General features: G+C 48.6%; 2 protein-coding genes across 3 annotated transcripts in view; both read right to left on the bottom strand.

The window, feature by feature from the left end:
- The window catches only part of LOC125747391 (zona pellucida sperm-binding protein 3-like), a 67,748-nt gene extending 52,428 nt beyond the window's left edge, over positions 1–15,320 (bottom strand). Inside the window, exon 1 of one of the 2 annotated variants that reach the window (XM_049022604.1) lies at positions 15,248–15,320. The gene's annotated coding sequence lies outside the window, so the exon portion shown is untranslated. The remainder of the gene's footprint in view (positions 1–15,247) is intronic. The other variant, XM_049022601.1, reaches the window with a different exon arrangement.
- Positions 1–26,095, bottom strand: part of LOC125747808 (uncharacterized) — a 136,537-nt gene that overhangs the window by 79,870 nt on the left and 30,572 nt on the right. The window contains exons 7-8 of the mRNA XM_049023318.1: positions 24,762–24,881; positions 6,131–6,193 (exon numbers count right to left, since the gene is read on the bottom strand). Of these exons, the coding sequence (XP_048879275.1) occupies positions 6,131–6,193; positions 24,762–24,881 (183 nt within the window). The remainder of the gene's footprint in view (positions 1–6,130; positions 6,194–24,761; positions 24,882–26,095) is intronic.

The raw sequence follows: 26,095 nt of genomic DNA, 5'->3' as shown, positions 1-26,095 counted from the left end.
CTGGCCTGAGTGATGTTACAGCTGCCTCTTTCAGGAAGACGAGTTTCTCTTGCAGGTCCACCTGTATCTCCCACCTAGAGCCCTGAAGTAAGATGGAAAAGACATTCTTTGCAGCTGTACTTGCCTTTGGCACCTTGTCTCTTTCCCTGCACAACTTGACAGCCTTGGGTGGTGAAACCTGAAGTTTATTGGCCTTGACCCTCTGCAACTCCACTTGGAAATCACCATAAGGACCTTATCGTGTCTCCACCTATATCGGCCCTCTCCAAGTACTTTGGGACATCCTGTCAAGATGTGGTTCAAGGTGCAAGGTACACTGCTTGCAGGATGGATCTTCTTCTTCGCCCCAGATCTTAAGGATGTTAGGACCCCACACTTCCTTCCAGGACATCGATCGCTCCAGTGCATTGTCCCACTGCATCCACTGTCCTTGGCGCGCAAGACCTGCCGCTTTCACACGGCTCCCGGACCCTCTGCACTATGAGGCCTCTGCTGCCTTTGGCATTGGTCCTACTCCACCTCTTGTCACTGTAGGTACCAAGACCCAGCCGACCCTGGCAGACCACCCCAATGATCTCCTGGTGCTTCCAGTATGCCTTGGCTTCTCTCACTGCAGCTTGTGGCTTCCACTTCCTGCTGCACCTGATAGTCTTATCAGCATGTCTTCCGATAGTGCCAGTGTGCTTACCGCTCTTGCCTTGGCAACCTTGAATTCTTCTACCACTGATGACACTGGCAGGTGAAGCTTGGAAGTCTTGCTATACAGGTTTACTGAGCTGAAGGATGGGGGAACACCCAGTCATCGCCGAACAAACTTGCTACACAGTCTTTCCATTGCTTCCACTTGAGTCATGGGGAAGTGGTACAGCAAAAACAGCCATTGCAATCAAGCTTAGCACATTGTAGCCCTAGTTGTCGGATTAAAAGTAGAAATGTGTCATCTTATTTCAGATTTACATCTGAGTGAGAATCCGCAACACTTTTCATAATGTATGCAAAAAGACTTTCCAAGCCCATGATTTAACTAACAAGCTAGAAAATTCACCAAGCCATTAAGCTAATATTAACTGGACATTAGTCACTACATTAGCTTCGACTTACCTTTCTTTGTGTGACTTCAGAAGTTGGACGTCATAGCCTCTCCATCTGTTATTTTTGACCCACGTTTTGCATACTGCAGTTCATGTCTTGTTGACCACCTCGTAATTTGTGAAAGCAAATGAAATGACCCTAGGTATCATTTTTGTCCGACTGGCGCTCAGTAACATCACATTACTTCATGCTTCGCTTCTGCATCTTGATTGGATGTTGTGTTAGAGCTGGGCATTCTGGGGAGTTTGTATAAACTGGCTGGAAATGAATTGATTGATTGATTGATGAAACCCTTTATTGCTGTTGCAATATACCATGTCACTAGTCACGAGTACCAGCGAAAAAACTGGCCATCAACCCGACCATACATATACACAAACATCACAGTAGGGGGTAGACCAGTCGGGAGACAGGGGAAGAGAGAAGAAAAGAAACAGAATAACATGAGGAGAGAGGAGGAGAATAAAAAAACAGCCCCCAGACTGTACTCCAGTGGGGAGGACATTGTGGGAACCGAAAAAAACACCTCAGCAACATAAGCACATGGTCACTACGCATTACAACATAAAAATGACACGACTTGCAGCAGGTGAGGGAAATGGGGAGGTGGAGGTAGTCCAGCAGAGACAGACAGCCATCCGGTCCTGCAGCCATGGAGGCGCTGGTCAACAGACCCGCCTGTTCACGCTGGGGGTATGAAGCGGCGAAGGCGTTGGATGGGGGGGAGGGTGCGGTAAGTCCTTGGGATCGGGGGAGAGGAATGCAAGAGAGTCTCACTGCCTTGTTCTTCAGGGGGAGTTGTTAGTTCAGCAGCGGCCTTGGCCGAGGCCAGTGCTGATTGGGGGGAGCCAAAACCTGATAGAATAGGGTTGTTTGGGTTTCCGTACGAGAAGCTGTAATTTCCAGCTCCACTAATGTCCACGCTAATGTCCACGCTGGTCTCTGCCATCCAATAAGTTTTGCAAAGCTGTGAGCTTCTCCATGATGTTATCCAGTTTCACAGTCTGAGTGCTAACAGCTCTGCCCACTCCATCAATCATTCCGGCCAGCCTAGTGGGGCTTTGAGCGGCTGTCACCGTCTTCTTCAATCTTTGATAAACCAGGGCAATGCCTAATCCAATCAATGTCTTCAATGTCCTCCACGGAAAGAGCTGCCAGGCACACGACCCTCCACCGCTCCCATCCGTCCATCGTGTAGCCAGCAGCATACGTTCCCCCCGGACAGTCAGGTTCCCCCGAACCTAGGCTTCTCGTCGAGAAGATGGTGTCAATTGCGTTGAGAGACCAGCTGATCAAATCCATCGTTTTTCGTAGTTTGGAGAGCAGGGCTGAGAGAGTCTCTCAAGTATAAGACAGTAGACTAGAATATTGTTAACGTTAATTCAAGAAATGTATTCGTTTTTAAAATAAAATTCTTTTTGTTTGGTGTAAGGTATCAAGTCTTTTCAAGTCAAAAGGATCAAGTCTAAGTGAAGTCATGAGTCATTGGTGTTAAAGTCCAAGTGGAGTGCCAAGTCTTTTGTGATTTCATCAAGTCATCAAAATTGTGACTCGAGTCCACACCTCTCATTTGAGTTATTGAATAACACTGAAAGTGAAAAACATTTATCCATTCCAAGTCAAAATAGCGTAACACAGACCATCGTAACCCGGGGAGCGTCTCTAGTGTTGATTCAAACACGAGAAATGTACGACCAGATTGAATACTTAAAATGACAAACACAGGAAACAGATTTTCTCTTTTGATCAGTGAAATTAGCACCAGTTCTTGCTAGTGACCACTAGTTCGCTGTAAATATACAGCATTACCATAAAATGATGGGATTTGTGCATTTCCCTTATCTGACTTGATTTGAAAGGTAAAAACTGCTCCACCCGCACACAGAAAAAGATCCACTTTATGGGCATTAAAACTGATGTAGTCTGTGTTTCATGTGACTGCTCATAGGAAACGTGTCACATTTAATAGTGCATTACTTTTGCACACGAGCCGGCTCCACCTCATGTAGTAACAGTCAATTGGTCACTGCTCTTTATAAGCTCCAGCACGGGTTTATTAAGCACTAGCTGAAACCAGTGTTAAGGGGCAATACCATCACCTACTGTTAGTGCAAATTGGATGGGAATCCTGCATTTCAGTAGCAGTGTATCATGACCCTACTATTGTTGAAATTGAACCTACACCCTTGCAAGTACTCCTATTTACTTGGAGCATGTACATGATACAAAGGTGATACCAAACCAGGCTGTTGTGCTTGAGACCACATCAAAAGGAAGCTGCTGTCCAGGAAAGAGGGACTGAGTGAGGATGGGAATCAGCACTCACTGACTAGCCTTGTCTTTTGGTAGCAAGCTCTGATCCAAATATAGAGAGTAGCTTCCCCAAAAGGGTTTCCTGACTGAACAGAAGGCCATTGTGTACAACCCCACCAACACCTTCATTGTAAGGGTTGGCGTTTCCCCACAGGGTCTCATTCGTCATGAAATCCACAGGCAGCAAGCAGTGTGATGGGGTTGCAGAATTTAGGCAGTCCAGAAGTGTACTTGGGAGCAAAGGAACAGGCAGACAACCATTTCAAACACAATTAGTGGTTTATTCAGTCACAAGACAGTGCCCTTGATCTCCTGCACAACTACCACATCAGGGGGAAGGAAGATCATGACAAGCAGTGGAGAATGTGCCAGGCAAGTTGTGGCTCCTTCCATCCTGGGACCATGCACAGCTGGGCACATTAGGGCAGCAGGTACCTATCCCTTCAGAATATACAGCTGTCCAGGCTGACTAGCCTTGGGAGGAGCCTGTTGGATAGCAATGGGGCCCAGAACACCCGTGCCTTGAGCACCTGCAAGGGCAAGAAGGGTGCCTCAGTCACAGCAACACAAGCCACCAGAGCATCTTTTGGTGGAAGCCAAGCGTACCTGCTACACCTGCAAGCCCACAGCTGGTGTCACAGCAGCCACACACCTGGTCATTCCCATCCACAGACACCCACCTGCAATGGGGAATAGCAATTGTTAGCTATTGCAACTGATCCAGCATCATAATGCTGCACCCACTGACCTGTTAGCAGTGAGAGAGAAGGAACAAGCCTTGTGTTGGGAATCCACAGGCACAGAAGCCACTGTTGCTCTCAGGCTGCAAGTAATGTACAGCTAGGGGGACACCAAAAGCTGGTCAGCTGCCATCACAACCAGTTCATTTAAGCACAGAAATCCTGCACAAGTGCCTGTACTCACCGAGCTCCTGCCATCCTGAGAGAACCTGAAAGCATCCAGCTGAAGCTGCAGCTTGTCATCCTGCTTCCTGGGCAGGAACTGGGAGCGGGATCCTGTCACCTTGGCATCAGTCAGGCACCTGAAGGCCAGGCATGTCAAGCAGCATTGCCCAAGCGGTGTCACAGCCATGCAATGTTACTCACCCAGAGTTCTGCACAATGGCATAGCTTGGGACAGAGGTCACATCAGGGACCAAGGTGGCCACACAGCTGTCCACAAAGACACGCAGGGGCTGACCGTTGCCCACAAGGACAGAGGCTTCAATGTTCAGGACACTTCCCAGGAAGTACACGTTGGAGGCCCTCTCATTCTGCCATGCATCTGCACAAAGGGCACAGACTTGAGGACAAGCCCACTGAGTAAAGCCAGATATGCTGCATGAACCCCTTGCCTACCATCCATCAGCCTCAGTGAGAAATTCAGTTGTGCCTCAGCCACCATTGTGGCATAGTAGGGGATCCATGTTGGCACCAGGGCATTGCTGCTCACATTTTGTTTCCTAAGGAGCAGGCAACATGTAGAATTAGAATTTAGGTCAGTGACATACCACAACAGTGCACAATGAAATGTATCCTCTGCATTTAACCCATGTGACATCAAAACACATCAGGGGGAGTCAATTCAGTGCCTGGGCAGCACCTTGTTCAGGGTACCTCAGTGGTGCCTTGCTGGTCAAGGACTTGAACCAGCAATCTTTGGTACAAGTGCTTCCCCAACCATTAAGGCACATCTGCCCATTTAAGTCAGACACTGGTTGAACAGCTCCTAGGGCTAAGGAACACCAAAGCTGACAGGGCATCCTCACCTCAAATAGTGACACTCAATGCCAACCACAGCACCATTGGTCCTCACAATGGGGCTGCCATTAATACCACTGGGGGTGTAGATCAATGCAAAGCTGTAAACCAGGGCATCAGCAGTCATCTGGAGAAGAGCAACGTGATTAGCACTAGCATAGCCAACACAGCAACCAATCAAAAGGAAGCCCTCATACCATCAGTGTACTTCCACAGCCCTGCAGCACAGACTGAAACCTCACTGTGCCAGAAGCATCCTGCCCAATGGGTGCACAGCCACCAAAAGTGATGTCTGAAGCATTGATCAGCTGGCTAATAGCTAGAAGGTCTCGTAGCACATCCACCATAACCGAATCCTCCCCACATACAACCCTCACACTATCAGGGTTCACTTGCATTCCAGTCACAGATTTAACCAGAGCAGGAGCAACTTGCTTGCTCAGGTAGCCGGCCGAGGCCACCTGGGGAGCCCCTACGCCAACCTGGAAGCCGGCCGACGCCACCTGCGGAGCCCCTACGCCAACCTGGAAGCCGGACGACGCCACCTGGGGAGCCCCTACGCCAACCTGGAAGCCGGACGACGCCACCTGGGGAGCCCCTACGCCAACCTGGAAGCCGGACGACGCCACCTGGGGAGCCCCTACGCCAACCTGGAAGCCGGACGACGCCACCTGGGGAGCCCCTACGCCAACCTGGAAGCCGGACGACGCCACCTGGGGAGCCCCTACGCCAACCTGGAAGCCGGACGACGCCACCTGGGGAGCACCTACGCCAACCTTGAAGCCGGTCGACGCCACCTGGGGAGCACCTACGCCAACCTTGAAGCCGGACGGCGCCACCTGGGGAGCACCTACGCCAACCTTGAAGCCGGTCGGCGCCACCTGGGGAACCCCTACGCCAACCTTGAAGCCGGTCGGCGCCACCTGGGGAACCCCTACGCCAACCTTGAAGCCGGACGGCGCCACCTGGGGAGCCCCTACGCCAACCTTGAAGCCGGACGGCGCCACCTGGGGAGCCCCTACGCCAACCTGGAAGCCGGACGCCACCTGGGGAGCACCTACGCCAACCTGATAACCGGACGCCACCTGGGGAGCCCCTACGCCAACCTGGAAGCCGGACGCCACCTGGGGAGCACCTACGCCAACCTGGAAGCCGGACGCCACCTGGCGAGCACCTACGCCAACCTGGAAGCCGGACGGCGCCACCTGGGGAGCCCCTACGCCAACCTGGAAGCCGGACGGCGCCACCTGGGGAGCCCCTACACCAACCTGGTAACTGGCTGCCACCACCTGGGGAGCACCTAATCCAGTTTGATATTCTGCTGCCACCTGAGGGGTGGTCACAGGAAACCCAGACTTTAGTTGAGCTTCACAGCTGCAACCTAAAAAAAGCAGCAACACTATGACCCCCTCGTGCACTGCCATTGTCCTAGAGCTGCTAGTAAAGCACACTGTTAGGCCTGGTTTGCTGGCAGACTATTTTATAGTTGCTGAAATCATCTGCACCCGCCTGTCCTGTTCTGATTTGTCAGTATGGAATCCTCACCATTCAGCGTTAATCAATCACTGCTTGTTCTCTAACGACTTAAAGACATTTTTCTACCAACAGTTACTTTTTTAACAGCAGTTTCCACTCTGGTGCTCTCATGCTGTAATTCCTCACAGCACACATACACTGAGATTTTAGTGGTGTTTTGGGGGGGTCTAAATAATTTTGACTTTTTGACATGACTGCACATGGTCAACAATTATATCTGACATATATTGCATTGCGGGTATATCTACAGGCTACCCGCCGCCTTTATTAATTAATTTTATTTCTTTCTGACTGGTCAGCAGGGTCGTTGTTAATTGTTCATTCGAGCTTAAGGAGAGGAAAAGCGTCTCTCGTCACTTTAGAGGCAGCGCTGAGGTATGAGCCCACCTGCTAAGTCTCGAGGTTCCTCTAGGGGCGCTACTGATTACACGTAACTACCAGACCTCACAACGGAAATGTTCCCTGTGTAGTCAGTGCGTCGATAACGAAGGAGGCGGTGATTCAGTGAGGGTTATAGCGCCGAGTGTAGGATAGACGGCAAAGCGTGTTAGTCGTCTTGCGAACAAAGTCTAACTGCTACAAACGGGCGCTGTGATTAAACTTAGATCGAATACAGTTTCGCGTAGGTGATTTAGTGAATATCTACCTACATTTCCGAATGTTGCGCTATGGCGAAGCACCATGGAAGCGGGTGAAACGCCGGTATTGGAGCAGCCGTCACGGTTGCTAAGCTAACGGTAGTTATTGGTGTTTTATGTGTATAAGCATTTACGTTTATATCTCAGTGCTTTATGTCATGGTCATATACATTAGTACGGACGCAGCTTTTCGGTACTAAACGTGTCGAACTTCAGAAAGTACCGCCACACCGCTAGTGTCTGTTTTTCTTTTATCCGCAATATCTCCTCTTTCGAAAGATGTTGCGGCTGTTGAGCTGTCCATTCCTTCACCGCCACTTCAGTGCTTATAAAACTCTTCCCTGATTTACAGAACCAGTCGCATGTGGTGCGCTCCACTAACCAAATTTACTCAACGTAACGATATATTTATTGAAAATTTGAACAAAGTCATTATTATAATGCTGCTAGTAAAGTTCATCTTTAAATTTGTTTATTGTGTTATGATAAGGTTACGTTCCAATAAACCTATAATAATGCGAAAATATCGTAAAGAGAAAATTCATTTTGATACAGTACACCTACCCTAACAAGCATTATGGACTAGCCTAGCCTACCTTAACATGCTTTGAACACTTACATTAGCTTTCAATTGTGCAAAATAATTAACACAAATCCTATTTTATAATAAAATGTCGAATATCTCATTTAAGCCATTGCATAACATACTGAAAACGAAAAACATTTACCAGAGTTGGGAACAAGTCCAGACATGCAAATCCCGAGTGGAGTCCCAAGTCCTAAACTTTGAATTTCGAGTCCCTTGACCAAATATGGTATTTTATTTCTGGGTAATAATAAATAATTTTCCGAAATTATAAATGCTTCTTAAGAGGTGTATTTATTTGTCAGCAGCAAGTGCAACTAGACTTAATCAGAGAAAAAAAGGAGTGCTGATGTTGCATTTCATAGTAAATATTAACCCAGTACAACAGCATTATTGTTGTTACTGTCCTTTTTTGTTATACCCAACCTCATCTCATACTGAACCATCCATCCATCCATTTTCCAAACTGCTTGTCCTGCTGCGTCGCTGGGGGTCCAGAGCTTATCCCGGACGCAATGGGCACGAGGCAGGGAACAATCCAGGACGGGGGGCCAGCCCATCGCAGGGCACACTCACACACCACATACTGAACCAAAGCTTATTAAATAAAATACATTCAAGTACTGTTAATTTAAAGTGACACTATATGTAGCTGCACGTTTTATGTGTAAGTTAAATAAAAATGTAAAAAATTGATGCTTTCTAGAATATAGTTCTAAAGTTACCTACTTTATGGAGGAATAATCTGTGTGCTGTATGTGAATGTGTGTGTGTGGACTGGGTAACTGTTAGGGCATTTTTCACTATTTTCAGAATTTTTCAAATCAAACAACCAGTTAATTGAAAAAAATAATACACAGATTGTTTCATAATAAAATTAAACATTAACCGCATTCAAAATGATACAATACAGAGCAATTATCTCCACGTTCAGGTGAATTAAATATCAAAGACTCATTGCTACAAGCAGAAATCTGCAAGAGCCACTTGAGATGTAGCAAAATCCTCCCCTCTCTTGGGACTCCTTGGTGACAGAATGATCTGAGGATCCTTGAAAACCAGCTACAGGGTCGTCAGCTGAAAGCGATCCTTCCTTGGTATTTCGTCCCTTTTGCTCTAGGATACCTCATGATGGTGGGGTAACGGTCAGGGACGTCTCCCTGCAGCTGGCCTCAGGACTATGCATGGCTGGGGTGTCCTACTCCCTGAGCCAAGACTGAACCTGCACTTGTGGTCTCTCATCAGCTATAGCCATACTGAGGTGGTCTCTGCTGCTGCTCCCCAATGGCCTTCTTGATTTATTTGGGTTCCATGCCGATCTTCTGTAGGAAGCATCGTACTGATATTGCTGGAAAACCATGGCAGTCAACTTCTATAGGAAACAGAACTGCGTACCAACCCTTGGCAAGAACCTCGTCAACCACGTCTTGGTAGTTGGCTTTTTTCAGCTGGTGAGAGACAGTGAGCCTATCCTCCCATGGTACAGTAAGTTCAGCCATCAGGATGGTCATCTTACTCCTAGATAGCAGGATCATGTCTGGCCTGAGTGATGTTACAGCTGCCTCTTTCAGGAAGACGAGTTTCTCTTGCAGGTCCACCTGTATCTCCCACCTAGAGCCCTGCAGTAAGATGGAAAAGACATTCTTTGCAGCTGTACTTGCCTTTGGCACCTTGTCTCTTTCCCTGCACAACTTGACAGCCTTGGGTGGTGAAACCTGAAGTTTATTGGCCTTGACCCTCTGCAACTCCACTTGGAAATCACCATAAGGACCTTATCGTGTCTCCACCTATATCGGCCCTCTCCAAGTACTTTGGGACATCCTGTCAAGATGTGGTTCAAGGTGCAAGGTACACTGCTTGCAGGATGGATCTTCTTCTTCGCCCCAGATCTTAAGGATGTTAGGACCCCACACTTCCTTCCAGGACATCGATCGCTCCAGTGCATTGTCCCACTGCATCCACTGTCCTTGGCGCGCAAGACCTGCCGCTTTCACACGGCTCCCGGACCCTCTGCACTATGAGGCCTCTGCTGCCTTTGGCATTGGTCCTACTCCACCTCTTGTCACTGTAGGTACCAAGACCCAGCCGACCCTGGCAGACCACCCCAATGATCTCCTGGTGCTTCCAGTATGCCTTGGCTTCTCTCACTGCAGCTTGTGGCTTCCACTTCCTGCTGCACCTGATAGTCTTATCAGCATGTCTTCCGATAGTGCCAGTGTGCTTACCGCTCTTGCCTTGGCAACCTTGAATTCTTCTACCACTGATGACACTGGCAGGTGAAGCTTGGAAGTCTTGCTATACAGGTTTACTGAGCTGAAGGATGGGGGAACACCCAGTCATCGCCGAACAAACTTGCTACACAGTCTTTCCATTGCTTCCACTTGAGTCATGGGGAAGTGGTACAGCAAAAACAGCCATTGCAATCAAGCTTAGCACATTGTAGCCCTAGTTGTCGGATTAAAAGTAGAAATGTGTCATCTTATTTCAGATTTACATCTGAGTGAGAATCCGCAACACTTTTCATAATGTATGCAAAAAGACTTTCCAAGCCCATGATTTAACTAACAAGCTAGAAAATTCACCAAGCCATTAAGCTAATATTAACTGGACATTAGTCACTACATTAGCTTCGACTTACCTTTCTTTGTGTGACTTCAGAAGTTGGACGTCATAGCCTCTCCATCTGTTATTTTTGACCCACGTTTTGCATACTGCAGTTCATGTCTTGTTGACCACCTCGTAATTTGTGAAAGCAAATGAAATGACCCTAGGTATCATTTTTGTCCGACTGGCGCTCAGTAACATCACATTACTTCATGCTTCGCTTCTGCATCTTGATTGGATGTTGTGTTAGAGCTGGGCATTCTGGGGAGTTTGTATAAACTGGCTGGAAATGAATTGATTGATTGATTGATGAAACCCTTTATTGCTGTTGCAATATACCATGTCACTAGTCACGAGTACCAGCGAAAAAACTGGCCATCAACCCGACCATACATATACACAAACATCACAGTAGGGGGTAGACCAGTCGGGAGACAGGGGAAGAGAGAAGAAAAGAAACAGAATAACATGAGGAGAGAGGAGGAGAATAAAAAAACAGCCCCCAGACTGTACTCCAGTGGGGAGGACATTGTGGGAACCGAAAAAAACACCTCAGCAACATAAGCACATGGTCACTACGCATTACAACATAAAAATGACACGACTTGCAACAGGTGAGGGAAATGGGGAGGTGGAGGTAGTCCAGCAGAGACAGACAGCCATCCGGTCCTGCAGCCATGGAGGCGCTGGTCAACAGACCCGCCTGTTCACGCTGGGGGTATGAAGCGGCGAAGGCATTGGATGGGGGGGAGGGTGCGGTAAGTCCTTGGGATCGGGGGAAAGGAATGCAAGAGAGTCTCACTGCCTTGTTCTTCAGGGGGAGTTGTTAGTTCAGCAGCGGCCTTGGCCGAGGCCAGTGCTGATTGGGGGGAGCCAAAACCTGATAGAATAGGGTTGTTTGGGTTTCCGTACGAGAAGCTGTAATTTCCAGCTCCACTAATGTCCACGCTAATGTCCACGCTGGTCTCTGCCATCCAATAAGTTTTGCAAAGCTGTGAGCTTCTCCATGATGTTATCCAGTTTCACAGTCTGAGTGCTAACAGCTCTGCCCACTCCATCAATCATTCCGGCCAGCCTAGTGGGACTTTGAGCGGCTGTCACCGTCTTCTTCAATCTTTGATAAACCAGGGCAATGCCTAATCCAATCAGCATAATACTTGTAATCATGGTTCCGAATAGGTAGATGTCTTCAATGTCCTCCACGGAAAGAGCTGCCAGGCACACGACCCTCCACCGCTCCCATCCGTCCATCGTGTAGCCAGCAGCATACGTTCCCCCCGGACAGTCAGGTTCCCCCGAACCTAGGCTTCTCGTCGAGAAGATGGTGTCAATTGCGTTGAGAGACCAGCTGATCAAATCCATCGTTTTTCGTAGTTTGGAGAGCAGGGCTGAGAGAGTCTCTCAAGTATAAGACAGTAGACTAGAATATTGTTAACGTTAATTCAAGAAATGTATTCGTTTTTAAAATAAAATTCTTTTTGTTTGGTGTAAGGTATCAAGTCTTTTCAAGTCAAAAGGATCAAGTCTAAGTGAAGTCATGAGTCATTGGTGTTAAAGTCCAAGTGGAGTGCCAAGTCTTGTGATTTCATCAAGTCATCAAAATTGTGATTCGAGTCCACACCTCTCATTTGAGTTATTGAATAACACTGAAAGTGAAAAACATTTATCCATTCCAAGTCAAAATAGCGTAACACAGACCATCGTAACCCGGGGAGCGTCTCTAGTGTTGATTCAAACACGAGAAATGTACGACCAGATTGAATACTTAAAATGACAAACACAGGAAACAGATTTTCTCTGTTGATCAGTGAAATTAGCACCAGTTCTTGCTAGTGACCACTAGTTTGCTGTAAATATACAGCATTACCATAAAATGATGGGATTTGTGCATTTCCCTTATCTGACTTGATTTGAAAGGTAAAAACTGCTCCACCCGCACACAGAAAAAGATCCACTTTATGGGCATTAAAACTGATGTAGTCTGTGTTTCATGTGACTGCTCATAGGAAACGTGTCACATTTAATAGTGCATTACTTTTGCACACGAGCCGGCTCCACCTCATGTAGTAACAGTCAATTGGTCACTGCTCTTTATAAGCTCCAGCACGGGTTTATTAAGCACTAGCTGAAACCAGTGTTAAGGGGCAATACCATCACCTACTGTTAGTGCAAATTGGATGGGAATCCTGCATTTCAGTAGCAGTGTATCATGACCCTACTATTGTTGAAATTGAACCTACACCCTTGCAAGTACTCCTATTTACTTGGAGCATGTACATGATACAAAGGTGATACCAAACCAGGCTGTTGTGCTTGAGACCACATCAAAAGGAAGCTGCTGTCCAGGAAAGAGGGACTGAGTGAGGATGGGAATCAGCACTCACTGACTAGCCTTGTCTTTTGGTAGCAAGCTCTGATCCAAATATAGGGAGTAGCTTCCCCAAAAGGGTTTCCTGACTGAACAGAAGGCCATTGTGTACAACCCCACCAACACCTTCATTGTAAGGGTTGGCGTTTCCCCACAGGGTCTCATTCGTCATGAAATCCACAGGCAGCAAGCAGTGTGATGGGGTTGCAGAATTTAGGCAGTCCAGAAGTGTACTTGGGAGCAAAGGAACAGGCAGACAACCATTTCAAACACAATTAGTGGTTTATTCAGTCACAAGACAGTGCCCTTGATCTCCTGCACAACTACCACATCAGGGGGAAGGAAGATCATGACAAGCAGTGGAGAATGTGCCAGGCAAGTTGCGGCTCCTTCCATCCTGGGACCATGCACAGCTGGGCACATTAGGGCAGCAGGTACCTATCCCTTCAGAATATACAGCTGTCCAGGCTGACTAGCCTTGGGAGGAGCCTGTTGGATAGCAATGGGGCCCAGAACACCCGTGCCTTGAGCACCTGCAAGGGCAAGAAGGGTGCCTCAGTCACAGCAACACAAGCCACCAGAGCATCTTTTGGTGGAAGCCAAGCGTACCTGCTACACCTGCAAGCCCACAGCTGGTGTCACAGCAGCCACACACCTGGTCATTCCCATCCACAGACACCCACCTGCAATGGGGAATAGCAATTGTTAGCTATTGCAACTGATCCAGCATCATAATGCTGCACCCACTGACCTGTTAGCGGCGAGAGAGAAGGAACAAGCCTTGTGTTGGGAATCCACAGGCACAGAAGCCACTGTTGCTCTCAGGCTGCAAGTAATGTACAGCTAGGGGGACACCAAAAGCTGGTCAGCTGCCATCACAACCAGTTCATTTAAGCACAGAAATCCTGCACAAGTGCCTGTACTCACTGAGCTCCTGCCATCCTGAGAGAACCTGAAAGCATCCAGCTGAAGCTGCAGCTTGTCATCCTGCTTCCTGGGCAGGAACTGGGAGCGGGATCCTGTCACCTTGGCATCAGTCAGGCACCTGAAGGCCAGGCATGTCAAGCAGCATTGCCCAAGCGGTGTCACAGCCATGCAATGTTACTCACCCAGAGTTCTGCACAATGGCATAGCTTGGGACAGAGGTCACATCAGGGACCAAGGTGGCCACACAGCTGTCCACAAAGACACGCAGGGGCTGACCGTTGCCCACAAGGACAGAGGCTTCAATGTTCAGGACACTTCCCAGGAAGTACACGTTGGAGGCCCTCTCATTCTGCCATGCATCTGCACAAAGGGCACAGACTTGAGGACAAGCCCACTGAGTAAAGCCAGATATGCTGCATGAACCCCTTGCCTACCATCCATCAGCCTCAGTGAGAAATTCAGTTGTGCCTCAGCCGCCATTGTGGCATAGTAGGGGATCCATGTTGGCACCAGGGCATTGCTGCTCACATTTTGTTTCCTAAGGAGCAGGCATCATGTAGAATTAGAATTTAGGTCAGTGACATACCACAACAGTGCACAATGAAATGTATCCTCTGCATTTAACCCATGTGACATCAAAACACATCAGGGGGAGTCAATTCAGTGCCTGGGCAGCACCTTGTTCAGGGTACCTCAGTGGTGCCTTGCTGGTCAAGGACTTGAACCAGCAATCTTTGGTACAAGTGCTTCCCCAACCATTAAGGCACATCTGCCCATTTGGGTCAGACACTGGTTGAACAGCTCCTAGGGCTAAGGAACACCAAAGCTGACAGGGCATCCTCACCTCAAATAGTGACACTCAATGCCAACCACAGCACCATTGGTCCTCACAATGGGGCTGCCATTAATACCACTGGGGGTGTAAATCAATGCAAAGCTGTAAACCAGGGCATCAGCAGTCATCTGGAGAAGAGCAACGTGATTAGCACTAGCATAGCCAACACAGCAACCAATCAAAAGGAAGCCCTCATACCATCAGTGTACTTCCACAGCCCTGCAGCACAGACTGAAACCTCACTGTGCCAGAAGCATCCTGCCCAATGGGTGCACAGCCACCAAGGGTGATGTCTGAAGCATTGATCAGCTGGCCAATAGCTAGAAGGTCTCGTAGCACATCCACCATAACCGAATCCTCCCCACATACAACCCTCACACTATCAGGGTTCACTTGCATTCCAGTCACAGATTTAACCAGAGCAGGAGCAACTTGCTTGCTCAGGTAGCCGGCCGACGCCACCTGGGGAGCCCCTACGCCAACCTGGAAGCCGGCCGAAGCCACCTGCGGAGCCCCTACGCCAACCTGGAAGCCGGACGACGCCACCTGGGGAGCCCCTACGCCAACCTGGAAGCCGGACGACGCCACCTGGGGAGCCCCTACGCCAACCTTGAAGCCGGTCGACGCCACCTGGGGAGCACCTACGCCAACCTTGAAGCCGGTCGACGCCACCTGGGGAGCACCTACGCCAACCTTGAAGCCGGTCGACGCCACCTGGGGAGCACCTACGCCAACCTTGAAGCCGGACGGCGCCACCTGGGGAGCCCCTACGCCAACCTGGAAGCCGGACGCCACCTGGGGAGCACCTACGCCAACCTGATAACCGGACGCCACCTGGGGAGCACCTACGCCAACCTGGAAGCCGGACGCCACCTGGGGAGCACCTACGCCAACCTGGAAGCCGGACGCCACCTGGGGAGCCCCTACGCCAACCTGGAAGCCGGGCGCCACCTGGGGAGCCCCTACGCCAACCTGGTAACCGGGCGCCACCTGGGGAGCCCCTACGCCAACCTGGAAGCCGGACGGCGCCACCTGGGGAGCCCCTACGCCAACCTGGTAACTGGCTGCCACCACCTGGGGAGCACCTAATTCAGTTTGATATTCTGCTGCCACCTGAGGGGTGGTCACAGGAAACCCAAACTTTAGTTGAGCTTCACAGCTGCAACCTAAAAAAAGCAGCAACACTATGACCCCCTCGTGCACTGCCATTGTCCTAGAGCTGCTAGTAAAGCACGCTGTTAGGCCTGGTTTGCTGGCAGACTATTTTATAGTTGCTGAAATCATCTGCACCCGCCTGGCCTGTTCTGATTTGTCAGTATGGAATCCTCACCATTCAGCGTTAATCAATCACTGCTTGGTCTCTAACGACTGAAAGACATTTTTCTACCAACAGTTACTTTTTTAACAGCAGTTTCCACTCTGGTGCTCTCATGCTGTAATTCCTCACAGCACACATACACTGAGATTTTAGTGGTGTTTTGGGGGGGTCTAAATAATTTTGACTTTTTGACATGACTGCACATGGTCAACAATTATATCTGACATATATTGCATTGCGGGTATATCTACAGGCTACCCGCCGCCTTTATTAATTAATTTTATTTCTTTCTGACTGGTCAGCAGGGTCGTTGTTAATTGTTCATTCGAGCTTAAGGAGAGGAAAAGCGTCTCTCGTCACTTTAGAGGCAGCGCTGAGGTATGAGCCCACCTGCTAAGTCTCGAGGTTCCTCTAGGGGCGCTACTGATTACACGTAACTACCAGACCTCACAACGGAAATGTTCCCTGTGTAGTCAGTGCGTCGATAACGAAGGAGGCGGTGATTCAGTGAGGGTTATAGCGCCGAGTGTTGGATAGACGGCAAAGCGTGTTAGTCGTCTTGCGAACAAAGTCTAACTGCTACAAACGGGCGCTGTGATTAAACTTAGATCGAATACAGTTTCGCGTAGGTGATTTAGTGAATATCTACCTACATTTCCGAATGTTGCGCTATGGCGAAGCACCATGGAAGCGGGTGAAACGCCGGTATTGGAGCAGCCGTCACGGTTGCTAAGCTAACGGTAGTTATTGGTGTTTTATGTGTATAAGCATTTACGTTTATATCTCAGTGCTTTATGTCATGGTCATATACATTAGTACGGACGCAGCTTTTCGGTACTAAACGTGTCGAACTTCAGAAAGTACCGCCACACCGCTAGTGTCTGTTTTTCTTTTATCCGCAATATCTCCTCTTTCGAAAGATGTTGCGGCTGTTGAGCTGTCCATTCCTTCACCGCCACTTCAGTGCTTATAAAACTCTTCCCTGATTTACAGAACCAGTCGCATGTGGTGCGCTCCACTAACCAAATTTACTCAACGTAACGATATATTTATTGAAAATTTGAACAAAGTCATTATTATAATGCTGCTAGTAAAGTTCATCTTTAAATTTGTTTATTGTGTTATGATAAGGTTACGTTCCAATAAACCTATAATAATGCGAAAATATCGTAAAGAGAAAATTCATTTTGATACAGTACACCTACCCTAACAAGCATTATGGACTAGCCTAGCCTACCTTAACATGCTTTGAACACTTACATTAGCTTTCAATTGTGCAAAATAATTAACACAAATCCTATTTTATAATAAAATGTGGAATATCTCATTTAAGCCATTGCATAACATACTGAAAACGAAAAACATTTACCAGAGTTGGGAACAAGTCCAGACATGCAAGTCCCGAGTGGAGTCCCAAGTCCTAAACTTTGAATTTCGAGTCCCTTGACCAAATATGGTATTTTATTTCTGGGTAATAATAAATAATTTTCCGAAATTATAAATGCTTCTTAAGAGGTGTATTTATTTGTCAGCAGCAAGTGCAACTAGACTTAATCAGAGAAAAAAAGGAGTGCTGATGTTGCATTTCATAGTAAATATTAACCCAGTACAACAGCATTATTGTTGTTACTGTCCTTTTTTGTTATACCCAACCTCATCTCATACTGAACCATCCATCCATCCATTTTCCAAACTGCTTGTCCTGCTGCGTCGCTGGGGGTCCAGAGCTTATCCCGGACGCAATGGGCACGAGGCAGGGAACAATCCAGGACGGGGGGCCAGCCCATCGCAGGGCACACTCACACACCACATACTGAACCAAAGCTTATTAAATAAAATACATTCAAGTACTGTTAATTTAAAGTGACACTATATGTAGCTGCACGTTTTATGTGTAAGTTAAATAAAAATGTAAAAAATTGATGCTTTCTAGAATATAGTTCTAAAGTTACCTACTTTATGGAGGAATAATCTGTGTGCTGTATGTGAATGTGTGTGTGTGGACTGGGTAACTGTTAGGGCATTTTTCACTATTTTCAGAATTTTTCAAATCAAACAACCAGTTAATTGAAAAAAATAATACACAGATTGTTTCATAATAAAATTAAACATTAACCGCATTCAAAATGATACAATACAGAGCAATTATCTCCACGTTCAGGTGAATTAAATATCAAAGACTCATTGCTACAAGCAGAAATCTGCAAGAGCCACTTGAGATGTAGCAAAATCCTCCCCTCTCTTGGGACTCCTTGGTGACAGAATGATCTGAGGATCCTTGAAAACCAGCTACAGGGTCGTCAGCTGAAAGCGATCCTTCCTTGGTATTTCGTCCCTTTTGCTCTAGGATACCTCATGATGGTGGGGTAACGGTCAGGGACGTCTCCCTGCAGCTGGCCTCAGGACTATGCATGGCTGGGGTGTCCTACTCCCTGAGCCAAGACTGAACCTGCACTTGTGGTCTCTCATCAGCTATAGCCATACTGAGGTGGTCTCTGCTGCTGCTCCCCAATGGCCTTCTTGATTTATTTGGGTTCCATGCCGATCTTCTGTAGGAAGCATCGTACTGATATTGCTGGAAAACCATGGCAGTCAACTTCTATAGGAAACAGAACTGCGTACCAACCCTTGGCAAGAACCTCGTCAACCACGTCTTGGTAGTTGGCTTTTTTCAGCTGGTGAGAGACAGTGAGCCTATCCTCCCATGGTACAGTAAGTTCAGCCATCAGGATGGTCATCTTACTCCTAGATAGCAGGATCATGTCTGGCCTGAGTGATGTTACAGCTGCCTCTTTCAGGAAGACGAGTTTCTCTTGCAGGTCCACCTGTATCTCCCACCTAGAGCCCTGCAGTAAGATGGAAAAGACATTCTTTGCAGCTGTACTTGCCTTTGGCACCTTGTCTCTTTCCCTGCACAACTTGACAGCCTTGGGTGGTGAAACCTGAAGTTTATTGGCCTTGACCCTCTGCAACTCCACTTGGAAATCACCATAAGGACCTTATCGTGTCTCCACCTATATCGGCCCTCTCCAAGTACTTTGGGACATCCTGTCAAGATGTGGTTCAAGGTGCAAGGTACACTGCTTGCAGGATGGATCTTCTTCTTCGCCCCAGATCTTAAGGATGTTAGGACCCCACACTTCCTTCCAGGACATCGATCGCTCCAGTGCATTGTCCCACTGCATCCACTGTCCTTGGCGCGCAAGACCTGCCGCTTTCACACGGCTCCCGGACCCTCTGCACTATGAGGCCTCTGCTGCCTTTGGCATTGGTCCTACTCCACCTCTTGTCACTGTAGGTACCAAGACCCAGCCGACCCTGGCAGACCACCCCAATGATCTCCTGGTGCTTCCAGTATGCCTTGGCTTCTCTCACTGCAGCTTGTGGCTTCCACTTCCTGCTGCACCTGATAGTCTTATCAGCATGTCTTCCGATAGTGCCAGTGTGCTTACCGCTCTTGCCTTGGCAACCTTGAATTCTTCTACCACTGATGACACTGGCAGGTGAAGCTTGGAAGTCTTGCTATACAGGTTTACTGAGCTGAAGGATGGGGGAACACCCAGTCATCGCCGAACAAACTTGCTACACAGTCTTTCCATTGCTTCCACTTGAGTCATGGGGAAGTGGTACAGCAAAAACAGCCATTGCAATCAAGCTTAGCACATTGTAGCCCTAGTTGTCGGATTAAAAGTAGAAATGTGTCATCTTATTTCAGATTTACATCTGAGTGAGAATCCGCAACACTTTTCATAATGTATGCAAAAAGACTTTCCAAGCCCATGATTTAACTAACAAGCTAGAAAATTCACCAAGCCATTAAGCTAATATTAACTGGACATTAGTCACTACATTAGCTTCGACTTACCTTTCTTTGTGTGACTTCAGAAGTTGGACGTCATAGCCTCTCCATCTGTTATTTTTGACCCACGTTTTGCATACTGCAGTTCATGTCTTGTTGACCACCTCGTAATTTGTGAAAGCAAATGAAATGACCCTAGGTATCATTTTTGTCCGACTGGCGCTCAGTAACATCACATTACTTCATGCTTCGCTTCTGCATCTTGATTGGATGTTGTGTTAGAGCTGGGCATTCTGGGGAGTTTGTATAAACTGGCTGGAAATGAATTGATTGATTGATTGATGAAACCCTTTATTGCTGTTGCAATATACCATGTCACTAGTCACGAGTACCAGCGAAAAAACTGGCCATCAACCCGACCATACATATACACAAACATCACAGTAGGGGGTAGACCAGTCGGGAGACAGGGGAAGAGAGAAGAAAAGAAACAGAATAACATGAGGAGAGAGGAGGAGAATAAAAAAACAGCCCCCAGACTGTACTCCAGTGGGGAGGACATTGTGGGAACCGAAAAAAACACCTCAGCAACATAAGCACATGGTCACTACGCATTACAACATAAAAATGACACGACTTGCAACAGGTGAGGGAAATGGGGAGGTGGAGGTAGTCCAGCAGAGACAGACAGCCATCCGGTCCTGCAGCCATGGAGGCGCTGGTCAACAGACCCGCCTGTTCACGCTGGGGGTATGAAGCGGCGAAGGCGTTGGATGGGGGGGAGGGTGCGGTAAGTCCTTGGGATCGGGGGAGAGGAATGCAAGAGAGTCTCACTGCCTTGTTCTTCAGGGGGAGTTGTTAGTTCAGCAGCGGCCTTGGCCGAGGCCAGTGCTGATTGGGGGGAGCCAAAACCTGATAGAATAGGGTTGTTTGGGTTTCCGTACGAGAAGCTGTAATTTCCAGCTCCACTAATGTCCACGCTAATGTCCACGCTGGCCTCTGCCATCCAATAAGTTTTGCAAAGCTGTGAGCTTCTCCATGATGTTATCCAGTTTCACAGTCTGAGTGCTAACAGCTCTGCCCACTCCATCAATCATTCCGGCCAGCCTAGTGGGGCTTTGAGCGGCTGTCACCGTCTTCTTCAATCTTTGATAAACCAGGGCAATGCCTAATCCAATCAGCATAATACCTGTAATCATGGTTCCGAATAGGTAGATGTCTTCAATGTCCTCCACGGAAAGAGCTGCCAGGCACACGACCCTCCACCGCTCCCATCCGTCCATCGTGTAGCCAGCAGCATACGTTCCCCCCGGACAGTCAGGTTCCCCCGAACCTAGGCTTCTCGTCGAGAAGATGGTGTCAATTGCGTTGAGAGACCAGCTGATCAAATCCATCGTTTTTCGTAGTTTGGAGAGCAGGGCTGAGAGAGTCTCTCAAGTATAAGACAGTAGACTAGAATATTGTTAACGTTAATTCAAGAAATGTATTCGTTTTTAAAATAAAATTCTTTTTGTTTGGTGTAAGGTATCAAGTCTTTTCAAGTCAAAAGGATCAAGTCTAAGTGAAGTCATGAGTCATTGGTGTTAAAGTCCAAGTGGAGTGCCAAGTCTTTTGTGATTTCATCAAGTCATCAAAATTGTGACTCGAGTCCACACCTCTCATTTGAGTTATTGAATAACACTGAAAGTGAAAAACATTTATCCATTCCAAGTCAAAATAGCGTAACACAGACCATCGTAACCCGGGGAGCGTCTCTAGTGTTGATTCAAACACGAGAAATGTACGACCAGATTGAATACTTAAAATGACAAACACAGGAAACAGATTTTCTCTTTTGATCAGTGAAATTAGCACCAGTTCTTGCTAGTGACCACTAGTTCGCTGTAAATATACAGCATTACCATAAAATGACAGGATTTGTGCATTTCCCTTATCTGACTTGATTTGAAAGGTAAAAACTGCTCCACCCGCACACAGAAAAAGATCCACTTTATGGGCATTAAAACTGATGTAGTCTGTGTTTCATGTGACTGCTCATAGGAAACGTGTCACATTTAATAGTGCATTACTTTTGCACACGAGCCGGCTCCACCTCATGTAGTAACAGTCAATTGGTCACTGCTCTTTATAAGCTCCAGCACGGGTTTATTAAGCACTAGCTGAAACCAGTGTTAAGGGGCAATACCATCACCTACTGTTAGTGCAAATTGGATGGGAATCCTGCATTTCAGTAGCAGTGTATCATGACCCTACTATTGTTGAAATTGAACCTACACCCTTGCAAGTACTCCTATTTACTTGGAGCATGTACATGATACAAAGGTGATACCAAACCAGGCTGTTGTGCTTGAGACCACATCAAAAGGAAGCTGCTGTCCAGGAAAGAGGGACTGAGTGAGGATGGGAATCAGCACTCACTGACTAGCCTTGTCTTTTGGTAGCAAGCTCTGATCCAAATATAGAGAGTAGCTTCCCCAAAAGGGTTTCCTGACTGAACAGAAGGCCATTGTGTACAACCCCACCAACACCTTCATTGTAAGGGTTGGCGTTTCCCCACAGGGTCTCATTCGTCATGAAATCCACAGGCAGCAAGCAGTGTGATGGGGTTGCAGAATTTAGGCAGTCCAGAAGTGTACTTGGGAGCAAAGGAACAGGCAGACAACCATTTCAAACACAATTAGTGGTTTATTCAGTCACAAGACAGTGCCCTTGATCTCCTGCACAACTACCACATCAGGGGGAAGGAAGATCATGACAAGCAGTGGAGAATGTGCCAGGCAAGTTGTGGCTCCTTCCATCCTGGGACCATGCACAGCTGGGCACATTAGGGCAGCAGGTACCTATCCCTTCAGAATATACAGCTGTCCAGGCTGACTAGCCTTGGGAGGAGCCTGTTGGATAGCAATGGGGCCCAGAACACCCGTGCCTTGAGCACCTGCAAGGGCAAGAAGGGTGCCTCAGTCACAGCAACACAAGCCACCAGAGCATCTTTTGGTGGAAGCCAAGCGTACCTGCTACACCTGCAAGCCCACAGCTGGTGTCACAGCAGCCACACACCTGGTCATTCCCATCCACAGACACCCACCTGCAATGGGGAATAGCAATTGTTAGCTATTGCAACTGATCCAGCATCATAATGCTGCACCCACTGACCTGTTAGCAGTGAGAGAGAAGGAACAAGCCTTGTGTTGGGAATCCACAGGCACAGAAGCCACTGTTGCTCTCAGGCTGCAAGTAATGTACAGCTAGGGGGACACCAAAAGCTGGTCAGCTGCCATCACAACCAGTTCATTTAAGCACAGAAATCCTGCACAAGTGCCTGTACTCACCGAGCTCCTGCCATCCTGAGAGAACCTGAAAGCATCCAGCTGAAGCTGCAGCTTGTCATCCTGCTTCCTGGGCAGGAACTGGGAGCGGGATCCTGTCACCTTGGCATCAGTCAGGCACCTGAAGGCCAGGCATGTCAAGCAGCATTGCCCAAGCGGTGTCACAGCCATGCAATGTTACTCACCCAGAGTTCTGCACAATGGCATAGCTTGGGACAGAGGTCACATCAGGGACCAAGGTGGCCACACAGCTGTCCACAAAGACACGCAGGGGCTGACCGTTGCCCACAAGGACAGAGGCTTCAATGTTCAGGACACTTCCCAGGAAGTACACGTTGGAGGCCCTCTCATTCTGCCATGCATCTGCACAAAGGGCACATAGACTTGAGGACAAGCCCACTGAGTAAAGCCAGATATGCTGCATGAACCCCTTGCCTACCATCCATCAGCCTCAGTGAGAAATTCAGTTGTGCCTCAGCCGCCATTGTGGCATAGTAGGGGATCCATGTTGGCACCAGGGCATTGCTGCTCACATTTTGTTTCCTAAGGAGCAGGCAACATGTAGAATTAGAATTTAGGTCAGTGACATACCACAACAGTGCACAATGAAATGTATCCTCTGCATTTAACCCATGTGACATCAAAACACATCAGGGGGAGTCAATTCAGTGCCTGGGCAGCACCTTGTTCAGGGTACCTCAGTGGTGCCTTGCTGGTCAAGGACTTGAACCAGCAATCTTTGGTACAAGTGCTTCCCCAACCATTAAGGCACATCTGCCCATTTAAGTCAGACACTGGTTGAACAGCTCCTAGGGCTAAGGAACACCAAAGCTGACAGGGCATCCTCACCTCAAATAGTGACACTCAATGCCAACCACAGCACCATTGGTCCTCACAATGGGGCTGCCATTAATACCACTGGGGGTGTAGATCAATGCAAAGCTGTAAACCAGGGCATCAGCAGTCATCTGGAGAAGAGCAACGTGATTAGCACTAGCATAGCCAAAACAGCAACCAATCAAAAGGAAGCCCTCATACCATCAGTGTACTTCCACAGCCCTGCAGCACAGACTGAAACCTCACTGTGCCAGAAGCATCCTGCCCAATGGGTGCACAGCCACCAAAAGTGATGTCTGAAGCATTGATCAGCTGGCCAATAGCTAGAAGGTCTCGTAGCACATCCACCATAACCGAATCCTCCCCACATACAACCCTCACACTATCAGGGTTCACTTGCATTCCAGTCACAGATTTAACCAGAGCAGGAGCAACTTGCTTGCTCAGGTAGCCGGCCGACGCCACCTGGGGAGCCCCTACGCCAACCTGGAAGCCGGCCGACGCCACCTGCGGAGCCCCTACGCCAACCTGGAAGCCGGCCGACGCCACCTGGGGAGCCCCTACGCCAACCTGGAAGCCGGACGACGCCACCTGGGGAGCCCCTACGCCAACCTGGAAGCCGGACGACGCCACCTGGGGAGCCCCTACGCCAACCTGGAAGCCGGACGACGCCACCTGGGGAGCCCCTACGCCAACCTGGAAGCCGGTCGACGCCACCTGGGGAGCCCCTACGCCAACCTTGAAGCCGGTCGACGCCACCTGGGGAGCACCTACGCCAACCTTGAAGCCGGTCGGCGCCACCTGGGGAGCACCTACGCCAACCTTGAAGCCGGACGGCGCCACCTGGGGAGCCCCTACGCCAACCTGGAAGCCGGACGCCACCTGGGGAGCACCTACGCCAACCTGATAACCGGACGCCACCTGGGGAGCACCTACGCCAACCTGATAACCGGACGCAACCTGGGGAGCACCTACGCCAACCTGATAACCGGACGCCACCTGGGGAGCACCTACGCCAACCTGGAAGCCGGACGCCACCTGGGGAGCCCCTACGCCAACCTGGAAGCCGGACGCCACCTGGGGAGCACCTACGCCAACCTGATAACCGGACGCCACCTGGGGAGCCCCTACGCCAACCTGGAAGCCGGACGGCGCCACCTGGGGAGCCCCTACGCCAACCTGGTAACTGGCTGCCACCACCAGGGGAGCACCTAATCCAGTTTGATATTCTGCTGCCACCTGAGGGGTGGTCACAGGAAACCCAGACTTTAGTTGAGCTTCACAGCTGCAACCTAAAAAAAGCAGCAACACTATGACCCCCTCGTGCACTGCCATTGTCCTAGAGCTGCTAGTAAAGCACGCTGTTAGGCCTGGTTTGCTGGCAGACTATTTTATAGTTGCTGAAATCATCTGCACCCGCCTGGCCTGTTCTGATTTGTCAGTATGGAATCCTCACCATTCAGCGTTAATCAATCACTGCTTGGTCTCTAACGACTGAAAGACATTTTTCTACCAACAGTTACTTTTTTAACAGCAGTTTCCACTCTGGTGCTCTCATGCTGTAATTCCTCACAGCACACATACACTGAGATTTTAGTGGTGTTTTGGGGGGGTCTAAATAATTTTGACTTTTTGACATGACTGCACATGGTCAACAATTATATCTGACATATATTGCATTGCGGGTATATCTACAGGCTACCCGCCGCCTTTATTAATTAATTTTATTTCTTTCTGACTGGTCAGCAGGGTCGTTGTTAATTGTTCATTCGAGCTTAAGGAGAGGAAAAGCGTCTCTCGTCACTTTAGAGGCAGCGCTGAGGTATGAGCCCACCTGCTAAGTCTCGAGGTTCCTCTAGGGGCGCTACTGATTACACGTAACTACCAGACCTCACAACGGAAATGTTCCCTGTGTAGTCAGTGCGTCGATAACGAAGGAGGCGGTGATTCAGTGAGGGTTATAGCGCCGAGTGTAGGATAGACGGCAAAGCGTGTTAGTCGTCTTGCGAACAAAGTCTAACTGCTACAAACGGGCGCTGTGATTAAACCTAGATCGAATACAGTTTCGCGTAGGTGATTTAGTGAATATCTACCTACATTTCCGAATGTTGCGCTATGGCGAAGCACCATGGAAGCGGGTGAAACGCCGGTATTGG

This window comes from Brienomyrus brachyistius, chromosome 8 (assembly GCF_023856365.1).
Source record: "Brienomyrus brachyistius isolate T26 chromosome 8, BBRACH_0.4, whole genome shotgun sequence".
Taxonomy (NCBI): Eukaryota; Metazoa; Chordata; class Actinopteri; order Osteoglossiformes; family Mormyridae; genus Brienomyrus; species Brienomyrus brachyistius.
This window is presented reverse-complemented; position numbering and strand designations above follow the sequence as displayed.